Consider the following 25,924-nt stretch of genomic DNA (forward strand, 5'->3'; position numbering starts at 1 on the left):
TTACCTTTGCAAACTTTTATTGCTGTTTATCAACACGAGGACCAAAGTTGTGCCAATAAAAGAAGCCAATATGAGACTGAGAAACAATAAAACTGTTCGAGACATCATCGAAACCTTAGGCTTACCAAAATCAACGGTTTGGAACATCATTAAGAAGAGAGCACTAGTGAGCTTACTAATTGCAAAGGGACTGGCAGGCCAAGGAAGACCTCCACAGCTGATGACGAAATAATTCTCTCTAGACTAAAGAAAAGTCCCCAAACATCAGTTCGACAGATCAGAAACACTCTTCAGGAGTCAGATGTGGATTTGTCAATGACCACTGTCCACAGAAGACAGAACAGAAATACAGAGGCTACATTGCAAGATGAAAACCACTGGTTAGCCTCAAAAATAAAATGGCCAGGTTACAGTTTGCCAGGTTACAGTTTGCCTTGTGGACAGATGAGATGAAGATTAACATATCTGAGTGATGGCAAGAGAAAATTATGGAGGAGAGAAGGAACTGCCCAAGATCCAAAGCTTCTGGAATTTTTTGAGGATGTAACTAGGAAAATGGACAAGGGAGAGCCAATGGATGTAGTGTACCTGAAAGCATTAGACAAGGTCCTACATAGGAGATTAGTGGGCAAAATTAGAGCACATGTTATTGAGGATAGGATACTGACATAGATAGAAAATTGGTTGGCAGACAGGAAACAAAGAGTAGGGATTTTACAGGTCTCTTTCAGAATGGCAGGCAGTGACTAGTGGGGTACCGCAAGGCTCGGTGCTGGGTCCGCAGCTATTTACAATATACATTAATGATTTAGATGAACGGATTAAAAGTAACATTAGCAAATTTGCTGATGACACAAAGCTGGGTGGCAGTGTGAACCGTGAGGAGGATGCTGTGAGAATGCAGGGTGACTTGGACAGGTTAGGGAGTGAACAGATGCATGGCAGATGAAGTTTAATGTGGATAAATGTGACATTATCCACTTTGGTGGCAAAAACAGAAAAGCAGATTATTATCTGAATGGTGTCAAGTTAGGAAAAGGGGTCCTTGTTCATCAGTCACTGAAACTAAGCATGTAGGTACAATAGGCAGTGAAGAAAGTTAATGGCATATTGGCTTTCATAACAAAAGGAGTTGAGTATACGAGCAGTTGTACAGGGCCCTAGTGAGACCACACCTGGAGTATTGTGTGCAGTTTTGGTCTCCAAATTTGAGGAAGGACATTCTTGCTATTGAGGGAGTGCAGGATAGGTTCACAAGGTTAATTCCCGGGATGGCTGGACTGTCATATGTTGATAAAATGGAGCAGCTGGGCTTGTATACTCTGGAATTTAGAAGGATGAGAGGAGCTCTTATTGAAACATATAAGATTACCAAGGGATTGGACACGCTAGAGGCAGGAAACATGTTCCCGATGTTTGGGGAATCCAGAACCAGGCGCCTCAGTTTAAGAATTAGGGGTAGGCCATTTAGAACAGAGATGAGGAAAAACTTTTTCACCCAGAGAGTTGTGAATCTGTGGAATTCTCTGCCTCAGAAGGCAGTGGAGGCCAATTCTCTGGATGCTTTCAAGATAGTTTGATTGAGCTCTTATAGCTAGCAGAGTCAGGCGATATTGGCAAGAGGGCAGGAACGGGGTACCGATTGTGGATGATCAGCCATGATCATATTGAAGTGCGGTGCTGGCTCGAAGGGCCGAATGGCCTACTTCTGCACCTATTGTCATACCACCTCATCTGTTATGGCCTGGGCATGGATGGCTGCTGAAGGTACTGGCTCACATCTTCATTGATGATACAACTGCTGATGGTAGTAGCATAATGAATTCTGAAGTGTATAGACACACCCTATCTGCCCAAGTTCAAATTCCTCAAAACACATTGGCTGGCTTGTTCATTCTACAGCAAGACAATGATCCCAAACATACTGCTAAAGCAACAATGGAGTTTTTCAAAGCTAAAAAATGGTCAATTCTTGAGTGGCTGTCAATCACTCGATCTGAACCCAATTGATCATGCCTTTTTAAACGCTGAAGAGAAAACTGAAGGGGACTAGCCCCCAAAACAAGCATAAGTTAAAGATGGCTGCAATACAGGCCTGGCAGAGCTTCACCAGAGAAGACCCCCAGCAACTGGTGATGTCCATGAATCGCAGACTTCAAGCAGTCATTGCATGCAAAGGATATTCAACACAATACTAAACATGACTACTTTCATTTACATGACAGTGCTGTGTGGTACCCTGAAATGGGGGAACTATGTATACACACTGCTGTAATTTCAACATGGTGAAACCAAAATGTATAAAAATGGCATTTATTAAAATGTGACAATGTACACTTTAACCACATGTGTTTTTTTTCAATTACAAATCTCTATTGTGGAGTACAGTGGTATATACATAAATGATGGGTCTTTGGCCCAAACATTATGGAGGGCACTGTATGTCAACATTACTTGATGCATCTCAGTTTATTTCTGGTACAAAAGAGGTTCCAACTCAAGCTAACTTTCATGAGTCAGTGCAATTATTCAGTGATATAACATCATATTTCTGCGGAATGCGTTAATTAGTTATTTCACTATTTCCAGAGAGTAGCACAAAAAACTCAGATTAGGAAAAAATTGCACCCTGTAAAATGCAGTAGAGAGTTAGATTTAGAAAAGCTTAAAATTTGCTAACACACTGAAAATGCATGAAAAGATATTCAGATATAAGGACTTTTGCAATTGCCTTGAGTAGACAGGAGCAACAAGATACAGTAGATTTACTTAGAAACTGGAATACAATTAAGTACATTAAGCATTCCATCTGATCCACATAATGATAGTGCAGTATGGAGATCAACCTAAGCAATGCAGTATTATTTAATTTTATATTAGTCATTCCTTTATTTTCAAAAAGTATTAACTTTATGAAATATTCATAATCTCCATTAGATAAATGCATTTTAAGCACGCTGATCTGTAAACTAAACAGAATGACAAACATACAAGATCACTAGGGGAAAATACTATGAATGCTGGAAATCTGAAATAAAAATACAAATGCTAGAAATGGTCACCAAGTCAGGTAATATTTGAAAATAAAAATGTTCAGGTCAATGACCTGATGAAATAGTATTTGTCCCCACAGTCAAGATCACTTTGCTGGGACATAATGTGAGCTAATATGTATTTTAAAACCTTGATCAAGACAGGTCATGATACAAAGGTCCTCTGAAAACTTTAGCAGGAAAGATTTTTAAACTTTCATTTGCCCAGGAATGGGAAAGACATGTAATGGGATGTACCTATAAACCAGTACTATTGTACTTTTTTCAAATATTTAACTCAAGGAATGATAAGATGAGGTCCCAATTCACTAGATTCTATACTGGGTCACTCACAACCCAAATTTAGGTGCTTTACCGGGAATATGAATTCTGGTTTTAAAGCAACAATGAAATATTGAATACACTGCCAGAACTAATGAATATAACAAACTTCTCCCCTGCACTCACTTTAAAAAAAAATAAACTTTATAATCTTTTCGTTAATGCTATTCAGGTTTATATTTTAGCACACTGAGAAACAGCACCAAACCTGTCTCATTTCAAGGTCCAGACTATAGCCCACTGCCAAAGTTTGGTGCAACTTCCTCAGCAGAAGGTAATACATCTAAAAGTAGAACAAAGTATTATGTAATTGTTGAAAATCCCAGTAAGAAATCAAAATAAATGGTTAATTTACTTGCTAGAGGTTGCTTAGATATGATTACTTCCACTGGTCAGAAGCACATAACTCTGTGTATTCACACCGTGTTGCTGCAACATTGCTATTCAACAGCACAATGTTGCTAATTATTTTTAAATGTGCAAAATATTATTTCCTTTAAATAATTAATTACCCTCTACCCACACCTGGTTTCATATGCACTACCTCCTTTCCCCAATCCCATTGACTCAAATTTATTACAGTATAATCAGAGCAAATAATTTAGTTTCCTATGTAAGATTATCCTATGATGGGCACCAATCAAAGATTAATTTTATAAGATATCTTCACCTTAATTCCTTTCCTTATCCCTCAGTCTCCACCAATTAAAAAAAACATGTGAAAATAATGATAAATCTTTAGTCAGTTCTTAAATATATTGTGTATCTGTGTAGAGATCAAACAAAGGATTACTGATACAATGCAATGTTATTTGTTTTTTTTCTAAATCACCTTGAATTTCAAGAATAGAAGTATAACAATGATATATCTTTTTGCCCAGCAAGTTCTGCAGAGGAGAAATATGTCTGACAAATATTATTTTGTGCTTGTCCTGTTGAATACCCTTCATAATTAACGTGAACAATTTTAATCTAGCCCCCGACAGTTTCCAACCTTAGTCAAGTAACTTTCAAAAGGTCAATAGGCTTCTGCCAAGTCAAATAGATACGTTAGCAGACTTGGAATAACATTTATGGAAAAGAAAGCACAAGTGATCAGCATTTGATAATACAATCTTATTGTATAGCTTAAAATTAATACATCATTTGAAACAAACCTATACTTCAACAGAGTGTGATGTTTAATATAAAATAGACAAGAAAACATGGAATTCAGTTAGGCAAAGAAAAGTGCAGGCAAAACTCCATCTGTTTAGGTCATGAATAAAAAAATGAACTCCCTTCTATTGCCCAACTGTGATGTAAAATATATTGAAAAATTAAAATCAATCACTTTGATACAAATAACAAAAAGGTTTGGTGCAATAATTCTAATTGTTTGAGGATGGGATACAGGGCATCTCACTCTTAAAATTTTATGTTTACGATTATTGCATGTGTGAAGTTTAAAGATGACACCATAAGAAAAAGTGGATCCAATCTATTCCACATAATAGCCTTTCAAGTCAAAATCACAACTAATTACCTTAAAAGAATGGATAAGTGCTCCTATGAAAATGATGTGAAGTCTGCATATCACTATTTCTCACTGTATATTTAGTTAAAACCATATTTAAAAAAAAAAACTAGATACATAAATGAACAAAAATGTAGTGGAAGGTACTAAAAGTCATATAGAAAGCCTACACTACAGATTTCTTTCTGGCGTCATGAAGCTGACTGAAGTCATCATCAATGTCACTTCATGGTAAAGTGCATTTCACTACATCACTCAAATACAGCTGAGCAACCAGGTTATTTAGTGGTTGTTTTATCATACTTGCGTGCTATGAATAAATACAAATGTATACACTATAAGCAAAATCTAACTATGAAAAATTAATTCCAAAAACTATTTAGTTAGATCAGAATAAATGTACACATGAAGGCAACAAAAGCAATATTTATGTATAATCATATCGATGCTTCAAAATATATGGACTAAGAAAACGTGAAATAATTCATACTGTACTGATCCACGTAAGAGTAGTCGGTGCATTGTTTCTAGAAATGGATTTCTAAAAACACCATATAACATTCCCTTATAGGAATCTTTATAGTATTTCATGGAGTTCAACTACTGATGAAACATACCATTTCTATACAAACAAAACTGAGTGGAAAGTCAATTAATTCTGTGGTTTCTCAGTATTTATTACTAGACAAGGGATATGCAATTTTTAAATAATATCCTGACCACACCTTGTGAAGCTCTGCAGCTGTTGTGAATTGCTTATTCCTATTTAGAACTTGGAATCAAACTAATATTATATGAAGTGCAACTTTAATGTGAATTTCTTATTCCAATATATGTTCAGATTGTCCTGACTGTTCTTATCAAATTCTATCTTACTGGCCACCACACAAAGAAAATTAAAAGTCCAATGCATAATCTGGCCACGTGAGGTAAAGTTAATGAGGGTTATGTTTTTTTGTTTTAGTTCCTTGAGCTGTTGATCAGACTTCTCTGCAATTTCTCAGCGGCTTGAATGCCACTATGAAAACCACGTGGATCACAGTGCCCAAGCTAGAAAACAAATGGAGTGCTGCCTTTCTGGAAAAGTAACAGAATGAAAGGATCAAAAAGGTCACGTTTAGCAACTGGTTGCTAGAGCTGACAAGGCAGAAAGTCATCTTGCAGATGCTAAAAATGTGATAAATATGATCACCATGCAGACCAACGTGATTATGTTGCAAAAGTATTTCTTGGGTATGATGCCCATCACTTGCAGTCTCTAGAGTGTTGATTAATGGTGCTGTTTGGTAGGGGCCAGCTCAAGCAGAGTTTCTATAGTCACGGCTACCTGTGCCAGTCCTTTCTCTTCTAGAATGTGAAGGGGCAGGCACAATCGATCCTAAACAAAATCAAAAACAAGAGAAAGGGAAGGGAATAAAAGGAGGGGAGAAAAACAAAATTAACAAATGGTTCGTTTGTGTAAAATAACAAAAATTGGAAGACCTGAAAAATGAAACGCAAATATGACATCAAATTAACTTGCATACAAATGACCTGCTGGAAGTGATCAAGCAGCAATGTGTGAAGGCGGTATGGTTACACCTGCTAATGGCTCTTTCTCAATCAACACCCCACTCACTTTAAACCTCATTCCCCGACTCCAATACTGCATTTTGTCCACAATAGGCATGACAGATGCTAAGCAAATACAGTGCCCTCCATAATGTTTGGGAGAAAGACCCATAATTTATTTATTTGCCCCTGTACTCAACAATTTGAGATTTATAATTTTTAAAAAATCACATTTGGTTAAAGTGCACATTGTCAGATTTTATTAAAGGATATTCTTTATACATTTTGTTTTCACCATGTAGAAATTACAGCTGTATTACATAGTCCCCCCATTCCAGGGCACCATAATGTTTGGTACACATGGCTTCACATGCATTTGTAATTGTTCAGGTGTGTTTAATTGCCTCCTTAATGCAGGTATAAGAGAGCTTTCAGCACCTACCTAGTCTTTCCATCACCTTTGGAAACTTTTATTGCTGTTTATCAACATGAGGACCAAAGTTGTGCCAATGGAAGTCAAATATGCCATTATGAGGCTGAGAAACAAGAATAAAACTGTTAAGAGACATCAGCCAAACCCTAGGCTTACCAAAATCAACGGTTTGGAACATCATCAAGAAGAAAGAGAGCACTGGTGAGCTTACTAATCGCAAAAGGTCTGGCAGGCCAAGGAAGACCTCTACAGCTGATGACAGAAGAATTCTCTCTATAATAAAGAAAAAACCCCAAACACCCGTCCAACAGATCAGAAACACTCTTCAGGAGTCAGGTGTGGATTTGTCAACGACCACTGTCTGCAGAAGACTTCATGAACAGAAATACAGAGGGCTACACTGCAAGGTACAAACCACTGGTTAGCTGCAAAAATAGGATGGCCAAGTTACAGTTTGCCAAGAAGTACTTAAAAGAGCAACCACAGTTCTGGAAAAAGGTCTTGTGGACAGATGAGACGAAGATTAACTAATATCAGAGTGATGGCAAGAGCAAATTATGGAGGAGAGAAGGAACTACCCAGGATCCAAAACATATCACCTCATGTGTGAAACATGATTGTGGAGGTGTTATGGCCTGGGCATGTATGGCTGCTGATGGTACTAGCTCACTTATCTTCATTGATGATACAACTGCTGATGGTAGTAGCATAATAAATTCTGAAGTGTATACTTCTGAACTCTGCTCAAGTTCAAACGAATGCCTCAAAACACATTATCCGGCGGTTCATTCTACAGCAAGACAATGATATGCAACAAAATACTAAACATGACTACTTTCATTTACATGACATTGCTGTGTCCCAAACATTATGGTGCCCTGAAATGGGGGAACTATGTATAAACACCGCTGTAATTTCTACATGGTGAAACCAAAATGTATAAAAATGGCCTTTATTAAAATCTGACAATGTGCACTTTAACCACATGTGAATTTTTCTATTACAAATATCAAATTGTGGAGTACAGAGGCAAATAAATAAACGATGGGTCTTTGTCCCAAACATTATGGATGGCACTGTATAAACTTTGCTCTAAACTGTATGAATTTTAGATACATAATTCCCAATTCTGGCTTGTCCTGTTGGCTGTGGCCTTTGTGTGAATAAAATAAAAGTTTTAAAAATATATATTATATTAGGTTAGTATTTTATTGATAGACTTTTCATCCTCCCCATGCATGGTTAAAAGCACTTTAGTGAGTCATTTACCCAATTCCAATTTAAAAATCTCAGAGGCAACAATCAATATCCTGGATGAATCTCAACTATAATGTTACAACTGAGTTTCTTGCAAATGCACCACCTATTTTTTTCATACAATAGTACAGATCCAGACTTAAGGTTATCTATTGGAAGACACTGCAGATGTATTACTCATCCCTTTCCTCATCTGAATAATGATCGACTTTGTCCTCTAAAGCTGAAACTACTTCTTGTTTTAATAATTTCTAACAAGCTTGCTTTCAAACAAATATGGGAATATAATGTGATAAAAATCAATTATGGTCAAAACATAACATTCCCAGAGAAAAATAAGTGATTTAAATTTATTATTTTTCACTCCACAAACATGAATTATGTTTACAATTGATCAATAGCAGTCTCTTCCTAATAAAAAGAAACATATGAATTGGGTTTTTTTTTTAATACAAATGTTATGGCATCAGGAAATTTTAAATATGCTATTTGTTCACTAGACAATGCATTAATTATTAAAACCTTCATTTCTAAAATATAATTATTTATAGATTCTCGCTTGCAGTATTACAGTCAACAATATTGCTCACTGTTTCTCATTTTATATATCCTGACTGCTCTACCAAAGATTTCTGACAATTTGCATTTTTTAGTATTGAAGTCACTACGCTCAAACTAAAGAGACTAAGTGTTTAAAAATTCTTAAATTCTCATAAAACTGAATTATATGAATACAGAATATTATCTACTGATTCTTCAAAAAAGTGACACATTACAAATCATGTTGGTTATTTAATGGGGAAACATTATTTAGCTGACTATTAAAATTATTTTTTACAGAAATCCTTTGCTAGTTGAGCGGTAAAACGTATTAACTGGTAGAGCCCTGTGCTGTACAGCTTGTAAAGGTCTAGGGTTAAATTCTCATTGGAAGCAAAACAAATAAGTTTGTTAGAGAGCAATGGAGCTGAAGATTGGGGTATGAAAAAATAAATCAGCCCAGCATTCTACTGCTGACATCTATCCTGTTTGAAAGGGGTGTATGTATATTGTGATTCCTGAAATGTTATGGCCAAAGCAGTGATGGTTGATTATGTTTGAACATCCCATTGGTAGTCACTTTAAAGTTTCACATGGCAAACATCCAGCAAGTGGGTATGCTCTCATCGCAAAATCATTCCCCAGCGGGAGCGATGGTAAGGATGATAATGAAGATCAAAATTCAAACAAGGCCATTTATTTCTTCGAATGGCTTGTATTCCCTTTGGCAGTTCTTAAGTTAGGTGTCAGAAGTACAGCCTTGCATTATTGAGCATTGTGTAAACAAATCACAACTATTGCTTTTCTTGTGTATTCTCCTTTGAAAAATGTCATGATTGATTTCATCTTCGGGACAGTACAGGGGTAAGACTTACTGTCATTAATATGAGAAATTTAAAAAAAGGATTTAATCAGTTATTATATACCTAAGTATGACAAACACAAAATTATTTTCAGTGACCTAATTACAGGTACCAATACAATTATCTCCAGTTAAATGTCAACTACTCTGAATAGAGCATGCAAAATGTTTTGCTATTTTGCAAATTGTATAATTTTTACTGCCGTCCATGAAAGTAGGCACAAATGAATGACGAGCAACGCTAGTTAGGAGCTGGTTATGTAAGTCATCTAAGAAAAGTAATTGTACTTTTGAGCAAAGATTCAATAATATTTGCTTCATCCACCATTGATCATTACAAGGCGTTATACAAGAAGCCAGTCTTTTTAAAACATAAATTATCTTTAATGTTTCAATTTTCCATCAGTGGAGGTAATTTTTTTCCGATGAAATCAAAAGACATTGTAAATGCCAAATATAAACTAAACTATCAGTTATGTATTTGGTTAGGCAAGATACCTGTCCCTGAGAAAAGCAAGCAAGTTTTGCTCTTACAATACACAGGTTCTTAAGCAGAAGGTTTTGTCTATTCCTAGTTAAGCCAATCACAACTCCATTAATTTTGATTACATTTTGTTGCATAAAGTTATGATGAATGTTATTTATTTCCTGAAAGCAGGCAGAAATTACTTAAAAACACACTGCATTTGAACAGTATTCAAAGTTGGTAGAGCCTCATCCATGAGGACAGGAACAAGGTGGTTACACTTGATGCATTCAAATATTCTAGATAGATTTTCTAAAATCAATTATTTTTTCCAAAATAAACAGACCAACTGCTTCTGAACCTATTCTTGCTATGGCTTTCAACAGAACAATCCAGCAGTTGTACTTTAACCATAATATATACAGCCAATAATAAAAAGATAAAGGCAGGGATACATGAGCCGTTTTTTTCATCTTGAATTTTTGCATGTTTATATATGCAAAATAGATTCACAGTAAGTGAAGATAATCAAAGCTTCTGCAATCTACAATGTTTACGCAAGCTACTCAACTACACAATAAATGACAGGACTATTCAACTTAAAATAATCAATTCAATCACAGGATTGAAATATAATCCAAAGGGATCGTAGTAGGACAGACTACAATGGAATTGTTTTGGAAAATAACACTGTCTTTTTACAACTACAATTCAAAAAGTTTTGCTCATGCTCATAGTAACTACTTAATATGTAACCCAAACAAGAAGTCCTATCCTTAGAACTCTCCCCAATAAAAGTGTAAGAAACAAGTCTTATTATTTTGGAAATATTTTAATCTGATTATCAAAATAGTTGCAAATAGTCTTGACAATTATTTAAGTTTCTTTTTAGTGAGTGTGCATGCACGAATGCTTCAGCCAGACAGTGTGTTGAGAAGACTGAATGAGTAAAAAACATTGGAACGGCTTAAATATCCACAAAATGCCAAAATAAATGGTATGAAGGCACTATGAATGGTTCATTCTCAAAAATATTAGAAATCTAATCATTGATCTCTATTAAAAATAATATCTTAAAGTACTAGAAAACATTTTCTATGGAACGTTTTCAACCAAAATCAGTAGCGCAGTTCACTTTACAAGCTCCCTCTCTCTCCTCCTTTCCCTTGCACATACCTTCTCTTCTAATTAGAATGCAGTGACCCAATGGTACAGAGCAAAAAGCAGAAGCATAACATTGATGTAAAAGAGAGCAAAGCCTGCAAGCTGGCCACCAGAGAGTGGGGCAAGAACAGGATTGGTTATGCTTGCTCCCAAAGTCAGTAGCATGTCAACCGTCTTTTGAGTGCTGAGGAGGTTGGCTTGGAGCACATCAGATGAAGAGCAAAGGTCATCCTTCCAATGTTTCAGTGAGTGAGGAGAGAAACGACAAAGAAAAATTAGTTGAGAAAATCAGCATGCAACATTTACTTAGCATTACTTTTACCTTTGCCTCGTTTCAAAGCCATGCACAATAAACGCAGACGGCACAATTAATTTCAAGATGCCAGTATCTAGTTTAAATGCTGAATTAGTTTTCTCACACTGTATTTAATTAGCAGCTCTTTTTTTTGTTCCTTTCTCATATTGAGAGATTTTCTAAGATTTATGGATTCGTCAGAGAATCTTAGACCAAATATTTCTATATGATGGAACTTCTGTTTACATAGGACTGCATTGTTCTAGATGTTAGACTATATTTTAACTACATTTTTATAATAAAATTTAAGTTTCAACGATAGGCTTGGCATGTCACTGTTGTAGCTGCATGAATGGTTTTAATTGCCACTGGAACATTTGTAGTTGACAGCCAGGATAGTTTGCACTGTACCACACCGTTGCTAAATTAGAGCAGGGAAATAATAGACTGATTGCTCATTTTATTTCACATCTATTGTAAAATTAAAGATTGCAATAATTGATTAACTAGTGGAATACAACAAAAGTTCCTCTGTGGAAAACAATGTTTGGATGATAGAGGCTTTATACCACAAATGAAGAATTTCGTTAGCACTAAAGCATAAAATAAATGTCATAATTTGATTTTCTTATTCTTATATACTCAAACCCAGGAGCTATTACTTGTCTTTTGAAAGGGCATCATTATTTAGAATATTTTAAAATGTTTTTAACTGTTGTTTGTTATAATTTTCACAAAATAAGCAGAAGTTACAGCTGTTAGATGCAATCTTTACACATGACAACAGTTCTGATAGTATTTCATTAGATTTTCCATAAACTAAGCACAATGAGAGGAAACAAGTGCAGCACCACATAGATTCCAAGGGTAGATTCAGAGGAAGAATGATTTGTGAAATGGATAGCAATTAGTTGCAAAAAGAATAGGTGCAAGCTGCCAAAGAGGTCATCCAACATCCCTCGTAGATCAGATCTGGCATGTAAAAACGGGAGATTTTTACTTTATATAATTTATAAATATGAAAACATCTACCGATTTCCTACCTTTTGTTCTCAAAATATAAATAAATATTTTAATTTGCAGCCACCATTGTTTTCATTATTAAATTTCTTTTTCAACCAATCTCCAGAATCAGAGAAAAAGCATTTTAAGACTAGTCTTAGAAACATAACACGTTTCAAATACATCATGGTACAGGTGTTAAGTTGGATGCAGTCTTTTATTGTTAACCCTAATGCAAAACCATTTCAACCAGATAAACACATATTTAAGAAAACCATGAAAGAACGGATTAGAGAATGACCATTTTGGTAGATGGCTTATTTCTGTAGTTTCTCAGTTACTTCATATTGTACAAGTGGCAAAATACATAATTATTAATGATCTGCCACAAAACTGTTCAGAATAATCCATAAGATTTGTTGTTTTATTCCAATTAATCTGTGTTCAATAAAATGGTGCCAATGAAGTACACCATTTTATTGATTATATACCTGGTGGAATTAACAATGACAATCGTAGGTAGTGAACCCGGCAAAGAGCATATTAATATATATATATATATATTTTAAAATAAATCTATTGTCATTGTTCTTGGCCTGATCTGCTGCATTCCACCAGTTAAAGATGTACCTAGAAGGAATACTTCTTATTTTGAAAGAAATAAATGTTCAATGCTGTGCTCAAACAGTGCCAACTAGTTTGTAGAAAGTGGGGACATTAAAATCTGGTGTACAATCAGTGTGTTAAGTTACGACATGTTACAAGTAATTTTCCTTCAGCTCATGCAGTCAAAAGATTCAAGTTACTTGACAAAGAAAAACTATAATTTAATTGCATCGTGATCCAGAATGTAAACTTAATACTAGACAGGGGATCTGACTGACTGAATACACACAATTGCTGAATTGAGGGAAGTCCTCATACTTAAAATGTGTCCAAATTGCAAATGCAAACTCCTTTGAAGATCATTTCAACTTAAAAAAATGTATCACAGAAGCAAAACTATGAAGACACAATTATAGATATCGGTAAACTTACACCGATCCAATGTATAAAAACATCAGCTTAATCTAGCATTGCAATTGCTTATTTACAGTTAACTATATATATATATATATATATATATTTTAAAAAGTCATATGCTGTTATTAGTAAACTATTAATGCCAGTTATATTTGTAATGAAATATTTAGTTATCATTCTATAATTCAACCCTATTGTGCAAAACCAAGTAAATAAAAAGAGAATTCAACTTTGTTTCTTGAAACCGATGGAAAACCCCCCCATCAGAAATAGTCAGGAACTCAGCAATGTGAGTAGAAAATGGTGGAAACACTCAGTAGTTGATGGAATGCATTGAAGCATTAACTGAACCATTAACTCAGTTTCTTTTTTTTTGACTTGCTGAATTTTTCCAAAAACATTTTCTCTTTTTTATTTATTTAAATCAAAGTTCTCTCTGTAAATAGATAGAAATTTCAATGCCATAAGCCCTAGAATAGAGACAGCGACGGACAGTGGCAGTATGGAAACAGGCCCTTCATTACCACTGATTCCACACTGACCACCCGTTCACACTTGTTCTATGTTATCCCAATTTTGCATCCATTCCATACACACTAGGGGCAATTTATAGAGGCCAATTAACATACAAACCCACACGTCTCTGCAATGTGGGAGAAAACTTGAGTACCCGTAGGAAACCCACGTGGTCACAGGGAGAACGTGCAAACTCCACAGACAGCACACAAACTCAAGATCGAACCCAGGACTCTTGCATTGTGAAGCAGTAACACTACCAGTTGTGCCGCTCACTACTATACCAATACTATATCAAAACCAAATTTTGTTAATTGACTTATTTGAATATGTCCATGTTGTGGTAAATTAAAATTAATCATTAATTTAAAATAAAGAATTAATAGCACTATGAAATCTCAAGTAGTGTGTTGCACTCCGTCCCATTGTTAGAGAGGGGGAAAATGGGAGCTATAGTGTGCACGATGGGAGAGCTCATGGAACAGAGTAGTTGGAATTTGAGACAGAAGGTAGAGTGTTCAACAGAGAACAGGTACTGGAAATGAACATTTCAATTCAGGTCATAATAGGGAAGAGTAGGAGATGGAGAATGTCAGACTGACTAATGAAATAGGAAAGAGGTGGAAAAACAAATTATAGAAGGAAATCAATGGGAAATCACAAGGCTTGAGCAGTACGTACAAGGAAATGATGTGTAGAGAGAGTACAACGTTTGGGTCAGAGAATCGATACGAGGGAGAACTGAGCAACAATCACAATAATAATTATTAGTTTCAGATCTTTTTTCAAAAAATGTGACTGGATGGTGACGACTTTGATTTAGCAAGGATCACGTTGACATCATTAGCAGCTGACTAAAATGGCAAATCAATTGTGTGACAGCACTCAACTAAATTTGCAGTAAAGCAGACGTGGAATAATCTATAAAACAGAAGCACACATACCTGTGGTACACCTATTTTCTTACACGCCTCTAAGAAATTCTCCACATTTCGTCTGCATTTTGCCATTGTCAGTTTGGGCTGCAACCAAAAGTTGAACAAGCTAGTAAACTCAAGTCAGGGTTCCGTACAGTGTAGATAGGGTATTGGAGTGTTCGATAAAATAATAGGAAGTGGGCATTGAGATAAGGCCACAAAATATATTCAGAGAACCCATTCTAGTGCCGAATTACTTGGTGCAGTTTTACATACATAGAAAATATAATAAAAATAATATGTTAAAGACCTTGATGTCAGTCAAACAGGTAGAAAGAAAGATGGAGGCAGCAATTATTTCTAGCAGGTGTGTTAGATGGTGTTATTTAAATATGGTTTACATGGGCAAGGTGAAGCCATGAAGGGGATCTAATGGAGAAAATTCTGGAAATTATAAGAACTTGGCAAATTTGCAACATGTGATTTGCAACACAGGAGTTTACATACTGGAAAAGTATGATGAGAAAATAGGCCAATGTATTGAAGGTACAGGCCAATGTAGTGAAGGCCTTTATAACAAGAGGAAACGAATATAGGAGCAAAGAGGTCCTTCTGCAGTTGTACAGAGCCCTAGTAAAATAATAATAATAATGCATTTTATTTGCTGGCGCCTTTCTGGACACCCAAGGACACCTTATTGGACATAAAATCACAATACATTTATCAATATTAAAATCAAGTTGATTAAAAACAAAAAACAAAAACAAAAAATACACAAAACATTTTAAGTAATTAAAATCAGGGTGAACATGGTGGAAGTTATGTCGGCTATGCTAATCTAAACAGGTGTGTTTTGAGTTGTGATTTGAATTGATCGATAGTGTCCAGGTGACGGATGGGAGGTGGGAGAGTGCTCCAGAGACGTGGGGCAGAGCAGCTGAAGGCTCTGGCACCCATGGTGCTGAGTCTAAATGTGGGGACAGTTAAAATTGCAGCTGAGGAGGAACGAAGTGACCGGGAAGGAGTGTATGGTAGCAGCAGGTCAGAGACGTATTGGGGAGCACGGTGGTGAGACCACACCTGGAGTATTGTGTGCAATTTTGGTCCCCTAATTTGAGGTAGGACATTCTTGCTATTGAGGGAGTGCAGTGTAGGTTTACAAGCTTAATTCCCGGGATGGTGGGACTGTCATATGCTGAGAGAATGGAGCAGCTGGGATTGTACACTCTGGAGTTTAGAAGGATGAGAGGATATCTCATTGAAACGTATAAGATTGTTAAGGGCTTGGAGGAAGGAAACATGTTCCCACTGTTGGGAGAGTCCAGAACCAGGGGCCACAGTTTAAGAATAAGGAGCAAGCCATTTAGAACGGAGACGAGTAAACACTTTTTCTCACAAAGAGTGGTGAGTCTGTGGAATTCTCTGCCTCAGAGGGCGGTGGAGGCAGGTTCTCTCAATGCTTTCAAGAGAGAGCTAAATAGGGCTCTTAAAAATAGCACAGGGGATATGCGGAGAAGGCAGGAACAGGGTACTGATTGGGATGATCAGCCATGATCACACTGAATGGCGGTGCTGGCTCGAAGGGGCAAATGGCCTACTCCTGCACCTATTGTCTATTGTAAATTAAGTGTCATGCTAGGAGAGGCAATAAATAGATTTAGGACGTGTTTAGATTACTAGGCATAGTCAGCTGGAGCAAAGATAACCATAGGAGGCTGTAAACCAGGCTGAGGGTAAGTAATAACATTGATCAGGAGATAAAGGGGTTCTTTTAGGAGGGAAAAATAGGTGCACAATAAAGAGCGCTTATTTCTCTAGAGAAAATAGCCATAGGTGAAATACAAAACCAGGCTTATGAACAATCTGACTCGTTGCTAGAAAGTTACGTGAACAAAGATCAATACAGACAATGGCTTTTGTCTTCCCAATATTCAGTTAGAGGATTTTTGTGCTCATGTTAGACGTCTGATAATTTATAGATAATGGGGGTGGGAGGGTCAAGATAGGATAGGAAGTGGTAAAGCTGGAGAGCTGGATGCCCCATGTGTACGTGAAAACTGACACTGTCAAGATATCGTTGTGGACACTTCTGATAGCATGAGTTTTCAGAATACTCACCACTGCTGGAGATGGGACATGTATACTCGGGACTGACCGTGGTCTCACATGATTAACCAGATGGCAGAGGACAACACCATCTGTGAGTGCTGTTCCAAGATCACTTGGGAGCAAAACCTTTAACCGTGTTTCAATGTTCTGAAAAATAAATCAGTGAGAGTTGGACAATGCTTGATTGTTAGCAAATGCTTCTTGTAATAGACAGTGTGTAGAGGATTAAATGATACACTGGATTTTTAGTTCTGCACCAATGGCTTAAATCCAACACAGGCTGGTCAAATACGATAATTTTATTTTATGTCTAGTGAAGTCATTTTGTATCAGCAAATGTCCACTATGAACTGGGCCATATAAAAACACAAGAAAAAAAGAACAGGTTTTTGAGGCAATATTCAAAGTATTTAAAGGTTTTTATTAGTCACATTCACATACACTGAGGTGTAATGAAGTGAAATGCTTTTTGACATTTTGCAGCATACAAAAAATGAATACAGACATAACACCAATGAGAGTCTTAAACACAAAGAACATCCCCCCACAATGGCTCCCACCATGAGGGAAGGCACAAAGTCCAGTCCCCAACCCCAGTTCACCCATAGTCGGGCCTATTGATGCCTCCACAGTTGCCTCTACGGAGGCCCGATGTTCCTGGCCGTTCTCGCCGGGTGGTGGTACTCCGGCGTCGGGAGAGTCCTCACAGCGGCATGGGAACCCTGGAGGCCGCGGCTTCCGAAGCCGACAAGGCCGCGCCAGATGGAGCTCCACAACTGGCGATCTCGTCGCGAGATCCCAGGCTCCCGGTGTAAAGTTCGGCGCTGCCGCCCGCAGCTGGTCGCTCCACAGTCCCGCAGCTCCACGATGTTGTTCCCGGCGGTCTCAGCTCACCGGAGCTCCAGCGCGGCGACCCAGGCAAGGCAACGCCCGCTCCACGATAGCGCTCCAGCGCTGTGCCGCCGCCGAAGCCGAGGTTCTGGGCGGTCCGCGACAGGAAACGTCACTCCAGGTCCTTCCATTATTTATTATGTAAAAGAATATGTGTGTTACGATTGTGTTTATAGTTGTTTGGTTGTTTGGTTGTTTGTCTTTTGCACAAAAGTCCGCGAGCATTGCCACTTTCATTTCACTGCACATCTTGTATGTGTATGTGAGAAATAAACTTGACTTGACTTGGTAGGCCGCGAGGACGGGTCGAAGCTGCAGCCCGGGGAAAAGCTGCCTCTCCGACCAGGTAGGGACCCTGAAAGGCAGTCCCCCCTCCCCTCCCCCCCCCCCCCCCCCCCCAGCCCGCCACAACAAAAAATTCTAGACGACTCCAACAAAACACTTTAACTAACTAAAAATAAAAATAAAACGGTGAAAAGACAGACAACTGCTGGCAGGGCAGCCGCGCACAGGACAGCGCCCCCTTATAATAATTAGCAGTGTTGGCAATTTCATTAAAAATAGGTTGATGTCAGAAATGAAAACACTCTCATTGTGCCTTAAATATGTTTTTCTGGGACCAACATGCAAATTATTTAAAAAAAAGACCCAAACCAGGTGCTCAAAATGGAAGTAAAAGAAGAAAAAAATCAAATTTTCTTTTCTATTCATGCATAGCCGTTGGGTACTACGGGCAAAATTGATAATTTAATGTTAGAAACATGGAAAATAGGTGTAGGAGTAGGCCATTCGGCCCTTAGAGCCAGCACCACTATTCAATTTGATCATGGCTGATCATCCAAAATCAGTACCCTGTTCCTGCTTTTCCCCATATCTCTTGATTACATTAGCCATAAGGGCTAAATCTAACTCTCTCTTGAAAACATCCAGTGAATTGGCCTCCACTGCCTTCTATGGCAGAGAATTCCACAGATTCACAACTTTCTGGGCGAAAACGTTTTTCCTCATCTCAGTCCTAAATGGCCTAGCCCTTATTCTTAAACTGTGACCCCTGGCTCTGGACTTCCCCAACATCAGGACCATTTTTCCTGCATCTAGTCTGTCTAATCCTTTAAGAATGTTATATGGTTTTTATAAGATCCCTTCTCATCCTTCTAAATTCCAGTGAATACATGCCCATTCTTTCATCATATGTCAGTCCCGCCATCCCGGGAATTAACCTCGTGAACCTATGCCACACTCCCTTAACAGCAAGAATGTTCTTCCTCAAATTAGGAGCCAAAACTGCACACAATACTCCAGCTGTGGTCTTACCGGTGCCCTGTAAAGCTGCAGTAGGACCTCGTTGCTCCTATACTCAAATCCCCTCTCTATGAAGACCAGCATGCCATTTGCTTTCTTCACTGCCTGCTGTACCTGCATGCTTACTTTCATGACTGTATAAGGACACCCAGGTCTTGTTGCAATTCCCCTTTTCCCAAACTGACATCATTCAGATAATAATCTGCCTTCTTGTTCTTGCCACCAAGGTGGATAACCTCACATTTGTCCACATTAAACTGCATCTGCCATGCATCTGCCCACTCACCCAACCTATCCAAGTCACCCTGCAGACTCGAAGCATCCTCCTCGCAGTTCACACGGCCACCCAGCTTTGTATCATCCGCAAACTTGGAGATGTTACATTTAGTTCCCTTGTCTAAATCGTTAATATCTATTGTAAATACCCTGGGTCCCAGCACTGAGCCTTGCGGCACCCCATTAGTCACTACATTGATTCCATGTACCTAGTGGCTTGTCAACCTATTTCAGAGGGCAGTTAAGAGCCAACCATACTATTCTAGAAATGGAAGTACATACAGACTACACAGGAAAACAATGCAGATTTATTTTCATTCAGGAGATGAAAGAACTAGGTGCTATTTCATGCCAAAATTCATCACCAATGCTAGCTATTCCTCAGAATTATTTAATTAACTGTTTAAAATTTTCAAGCTATTAAGTGGGGAATTAAATTATGTGGCACGAAAGGGATGAACATTGTTCTTTATGGAGAAACTGCAATAAAGGAGAGAGGATGTAAATAATAATAATAATAATAAATTTTATTTATGGGCGGCTTTCAAGAGTCTCAAGGACACCTTACAAAAATTTATCAAGTAGAGGAAAAACATGCAAGCGGAATGAAGTAAATAGTAGAGACATGACTAGTACACAAATTAAAGACAGAATTCAATTCAAAACACAATATGAGGCAATTCAAGCACAGATGAAAAGGGAGGGGGACGTGGGGCTAAAGATAGGCAGAGGTGAAGAGATGGGTCTCGAGGCGGGACTGGAAGATGGTGAGGGACACGGAATTGCGGATCAATTGGGGGAGGGAGTTCCAGAGCCTGGGAGCTGCCCTGGAGAAGGCTCTGTCCCCAAAACTGCGGAGGTTGGACTTGTGGATGGAGAGAAGACTGGCTGATGTGGATCTGAGGGACCGTGAGGGTTGGTAGGGGGAGAGGAGGTCAGTGAGATAGGGGGGAGCCAGATGGTGGAGGGCTTTGTAGGTGAGGACCAAGATGTTGTAGGTGATCCGGTGGGAGATGGGAAGCCAGTGAAGTTGTTTGAGGACGAGTGATGTGATGCCAGGATTTGGTGTGGGTGATGAGTCGGGCGGCTGTGTTCTGGACATGTTGGAGTCGGTTGATGTAGGTGGAGCTGATGCCAAGGAGAAGTGAGTTGCAGTAGTCCAGTCGGGAGGAGATGAAGGCATGGATGAGTCTTTCAGCAGCGGGAGGTGTGAGAGAGGGTCTGATTTTCGCGATGTTGCGGAGGTGAAAGAAGGAGGTTTTAATGACATGGCGGATGCGAGGCTCGAGGGAGAGGGTGGAATCAAAGATCACGCCAAGGTTGCGGGCCTGGGGAGATGGGGAGACAGTGGTGCCGTCGATGGTGAGAGTGGGGTTATTGATTTTGCTGAGTGTGGATTTGGAGCCTATGAGGAGGAATTCTGTTTTATCGCTGTTGAGTTTGAGGAAGTTATGTTACATCCAGGTTTTTATAGCTGACAAACAGGAGTTGATATGGGAGAGAGAGAGGGAGGTGGGGGGGGCTGTGGGGGGATTTGGTGCCGAGGTAGATCTGGGTGTCATCGGCGTAACAGTGGAAGTCCAGGTTGAAGTGGCGGAGTATCTGACCAAGGGGGAGGATGTAGATGATGAAGAGGAGGGGGCCGAATACGGAGCCTTGGGGAACGCCTTGAGTGACTGTGGCTGTAGCAGAGGTGTGGTTATGGAGAGAGATGAAGTGGGATCTGTTGGAAAGGTAGGAACAGAGCCAGCTGAGTGCAGAACCTTCAATGCCAAGGTCCCCAAGTCTGGTGAGTAGGATGTTATGGTTCATTGTATCGAAGGCTGCACTCAGGTCGAGGAGGATGAGGATATTGAGGGAACCAGTGTCAGCAAAGGAGAGGAGGTCGTTGAGGACTTTGAGGAGAGCAGTTTCTGTGCTATGGAGGGGGCGAAAGCCAGATTGGAGGGGTTCAAATAGGTTATACGCAAGGAGGTGGGAATGAAGTTGCGACGCAACGATACGCTCCAGGGTTTTTGAGAGAAAGGGGAGGTTTGAGATTGGGCGGTAGTTAATGAGAGAGGAGGGATCAAGACCAGGTTTCTTTAAGATTGGTGTGACAGCAGCAGTTTTGAAAGCGGAGGGGACAATTCCTTGGGACAAACTTACAAAATTCTTAAGGGGTTGGACAGGCTAGATGCAGGAAGATTGTTCCCGATGTTAGGGAAGTCTAGGACAAGGGGTCACAGCTTAAGGATAAGGGGGAAATCCTTTAAAACCGAGATGAGAAGAACTTTTTTCACACAGAGAGTGGTGAATCTCTGGAACTCTCTGCCACAGAGGGTAGTTGAGGCCAGTTCATTGGCTATATTTAAGAGGGAGTTAGATGTGGCCCTTGTGACTAAGGGGATCAGGGGGTATGGAGAGAAGGCAGGTACGGGATACTGAGTTGGATGATCAGCCATGATCATATTGAATGGCGGTGCAGGCTCGAAGGGCCGAATGGCCTACTCCTGCACCTAATTTCTATGTTTCTATGAGGAGTTGAAGAGATTAGTGAGGTGGGGGCAGAGAACGGGGAGGCAGGACTTCAGCTGGGGAGTGGGGAGAGGGTCGAGGGAGCAGGTTTGGAAGAGCTGATGAGTTTGGAGATTTCAGTAGGGGTGACCAGGTCAAACTGGGAGAGGAAGCATTGTGGAGGAGGGGTAAGGAGGTCAGTGGAGATGTTGAAAGGAGGGGCCTTGGTAGGTGGTGGAGTAGATGCTGGGGAGTCGGGTACAGGGGATAAAGATTGATAGATGGTGCTGATTTTATCAGCGAAAAAGTGAAGGAAGTGAAGTAAAAGTACCAATTATTAAGAAAAACTCCGATTTCCTTGATGATGGGAACAATGCTATTGATGTTGTCTCTGATAACATTCTACTTCAAATACTCACCACTACAGTACATATATAAAAGGGACTGACCACAGTTTTAAGTAATTGTAGGTGGCACTGTGGTGCTGCTACTAAAACTACTGCCTCGCTCCAGCAACCTGTGTTCAATCCTGACTCGGGTGCTATCTATGTGGAGTTTGCATGTTTTCTCTGTAACCACATGAATTTCTTTCAGATGCTCCAATTTCCTCTCCGAGCCCAATGGCATGCCGGTTGGTAGGTTGATTGGCTTTTGTGGATAGACCCTAATGTGTGCATGAGTAGTAGAATATGGCAGGGATGGAGAGTATGTGGGGAGAATAAAGTGAGATTAGTGTTAATGGTCAGTGCGAATTAGTTAGGTGGGTTTGTTTCTGTGCTGTATAACATTATGAATAGTAGGTGACCACAAGATCTTTAAGCTTTGTTCTAAGAGCATATTAAGATTCCAGATTTATCACTGTGCACAAATCGGTGAATAAACGGTTCATTTATCTTTCTGGTAGGAAAACAACATTTAAAATCTTTCTATCATTACCACGTTAGTATAATCCATTGATATTCCATGATCTATCATTAGATCATGCTTTTGTGATTTATTGCAAGCTAGAGCAAGTGTACAACTGCTTACCTTCCTTAGCTGCTGCTTTACTCTCTGTTCATCCTCATATTGCTTTTGCTTCTGCAGTATCATTGGGATTTCAGAATCCTGGCCAATGTCTCCAGAGGGAGAGGCAGTAAAATTCCCATCTGGAGAAGAAAAGCCAATTTTGCATAAATTATTACCAGAGCACCATTCCAGTTTGATGTTAGTATAAATTATATTGTGCATATTTTTGGCTCAAACTTCTTTATTAAGATTCAATGGGACTGAATAATTTCAAGCATCATGATACATTGATTCTCTTTGATCAAAACGCAATCATCAAGAACAAGTAATTTAAAATCAATTAGTGGAGAATACAAGAGGGAAAAGATAGACAACTTGATCCTTCAACTTTTGTTTTCACCGGAAGGCACTTACCTGCTCAATGCAGGAATGCTTCTTTATTTCTATGTTTGCTACTTCTGAATTTAAACAAGACCCAGGCAATTATTATTCAAATGGAAACCTGGACCTTTTGATGTTTTTAAGCTGGCGTCAATACATGAACATTTCCAAAAGGAATAAAAAAAATCATCAGGAGCATGATATACAATAATTTCTCTTGATCCCAACCTGAGGGTTGACGGTATCAGTGACATCTGCACAGACAGGAATCAGACCAATACTCTCTCCACCTACAACTCTCCACAAGTTTAAGTCCAAGCCTTTCAGGAAGCCAAATTGGCATTTTTTAATGTTATATTGCACCACAACTTACATGTGATGGTGAAAATATTTTGCCACTTCAGATTTACGTTAAATAAAATAGGCACAAATCCAATGAAGAGAAATTAGTAGCTTTGATGAAAATAGTGTGCTGAAAGATCTTGGCAGTAGGCAAAGAGATTTAAGAAAGGAATTTCAGAAACTAACACCTGTGCAGCCAAAGCATCGATGCCAATGGTGTCTATGTATTAATGCAGAGGCAATTTATTTTGAAGTCTGAAAGAAAACATTAGTGAAAACTGTAATCAAAATCCATCACCAATTCAAAATGAATTCTCTGACAAGACTTCATTCAATGTATAATTTTGTAAGTCAAGTTGAGTTTATTGTTATATAAAATGACTTACAGGTGCACTGAAAATCTTGTCAGCAGCATTATCACAGGCACATAGACTCAAACAATACACAAACATACAAATTGTGCATTAATTACACATAAATACTACAAGACAGTCAAAAGAATAGACTGTGCAAAAAATAAGACATTAGTTAAAAAATACAGAATTAGTCCATGATAATGCAAGAGGTGGTTCGCCATGTTCTGCTGCTCAGGTCGGATCAGGATTGTGCTGGTCAGTTCAACAACCTGATAGTTGTAGGAAAACAGCTGAGGGCAACATATTGATGTCTGCAACAGTTCCTCAGGGTAGCGTCCTTGGGCCAACCAGCTGCTTCAGCAATAGCTTTCTTTCAATGATAAAGTTGGAATATAGGGATGTTGCTGATGGTTGCATAATGTTCAGAACCATTTGCGACTCCTCAGTCCATATTCAAATGGAGCAAGACCCGTTTAATATCTAGGGTGGGTTCATGGGTGGTACCAATTGTGCCATAAAGTGCCAGGCAATGACAACATCCAACAAGAGAAAATCCAGTCATCACCCCCCAGCTGTTAATGGCATTAGCAACACTGAATCCCGCACTGTCACATCCTGGAGGTTACTCCAAACGAGAAACTGAACAGACCTTGTATTCCTGCGGTGAGGAGAGATCTCCGAACTTCCCCAAGCCTGCCCATAAAAGGCGCAAGGCAGGAGTGAGATGGAATGCTCTCCACTTGTCCCAATGAGTGTAACTTCTTTATCAAGAATCAAGTGTAACTACAATCATGCAGCTTGAAAGCATTCAGGCATAGTATCCTCATAGCTCCTCATCCACAACCAATCACCCATTGACACTCAATTGCAGCAGTTTTGTTCCATCTACAAAGTATACTGCAGTAACTCACTAAAACTCCATAGACAGGACCTTCCAAGCCCATGACATGCGTTTATGAGTTTAGTTTATTGTTACGTGTACCGAGATACAGTGAAAAGCTTTTGTTGCATGCTAACTAGACCGCAAAAGACAATACATGATTAAAATCGATCCATTCAAAGTGTACAGATACATGATAAAGGGAATAACATGCATAACATTTAGTGCAAATTAAAGCCAGTAAAGTCCAATTTAAGATAGTCGAGGGTGTCCAATGAGGTAGATGGTAATTCAGGACGGCACTCCAGTTGTGTTGTCTGATAACATCTGGGAAAAAACTGTCCCTGAATCTGGAAGTGTGCATTTTCACATTTCTATACCTTTTGCTCGATATGAGATGGGAGGAGAGGGAGAGGTCAGGGTGCAACTCACCCTTGATAATGCTGGTAGCTTTGTTGAGGTATCGTGAGGTGTGAATTAAGTCTATGGAAGGGGCAGGAAAGAACTGCAGATGCTGATTTAAAATCGAAGATAGACACAAAATGCTCAGCGGGATAGGCAGCATCCCTGGAGAGAAGGAATGGGTGATGTTTCGGGTCGAGACCCTCCTTCAGACTGAATGAGCTGTACCCAATCCATGCTGTGATGCATCCTGAAAAAATGCTTTTTACTTGGGCAGCAACAGCGTGGGAACTCCACCACATGAAGGTTTCCCACTCAAGCCACACACCATCACGACAATGGAAATATATCACTGGTTGGATCAAAATCCTGGTTCTCCTTCCCGAACAGCATTGCAGGTACACTCACATCTGAAGGACTGCAGTGGTTCAAGAATGAAAGCTCATATCCCATCAATGAATATTTGGAGTATCATTTTCTACCATGTTACCTGCTGATAACAGAACAATTCTGCACACTCAGAAAAACAAGGTTTAAACGACAATCATTGCTATTGATCTAGTTT

General features: G+C 39.0%; 1 protein-coding gene across 9 annotated transcripts in view; it reads right to left on the reverse strand.

Annotated features, from left to right (window-relative positions):
* Positions 1–416: 416 nt before the first annotated feature.
* Positions 417–25,924, reverse strand: part of lrch3 (leucine-rich repeats and calponin homology (CH) domain containing 3) — a 124,716-nt gene continuing 99,208 nt past the window's right edge. The window contains exons 17-20 of one of the 9 annotated variants that reach the window (XM_055645438.1): positions 23,020–23,138; positions 17,035–17,172; positions 14,944–15,021; positions 417–6,268 (exon numbers count right to left, since the gene is read on the reverse strand). In XM_055645438.1, the coding sequence (XP_055501413.1) occupies positions 6,161–6,268; positions 14,944–15,021; positions 17,035–17,172; positions 23,020–23,138 (443 nt within the window). In that variant the 3' untranslated portion in view covers positions 417–6,160. Of the gene's footprint in view, positions 6,269–9,567; positions 11,395–14,943; positions 15,022–17,034; positions 17,173–17,818; positions 18,041–23,019; positions 23,139–23,715; positions 25,853–25,924 lie in introns of those variants that run through there. The other 8 variants (XM_055645434.1, XM_055645435.1, XM_055645436.1 and 5 more) reach the window with 8 other exon arrangements.

Source organism: Leucoraja erinacea, chromosome 14 (genome assembly GCF_028641065.1).
Source record: "Leucoraja erinacea ecotype New England chromosome 14, Leri_hhj_1, whole genome shotgun sequence".
NCBI lineage: Eukaryota > Metazoa > Chordata > Chondrichthyes > Rajiformes > Rajidae > Leucoraja > Leucoraja erinaceus.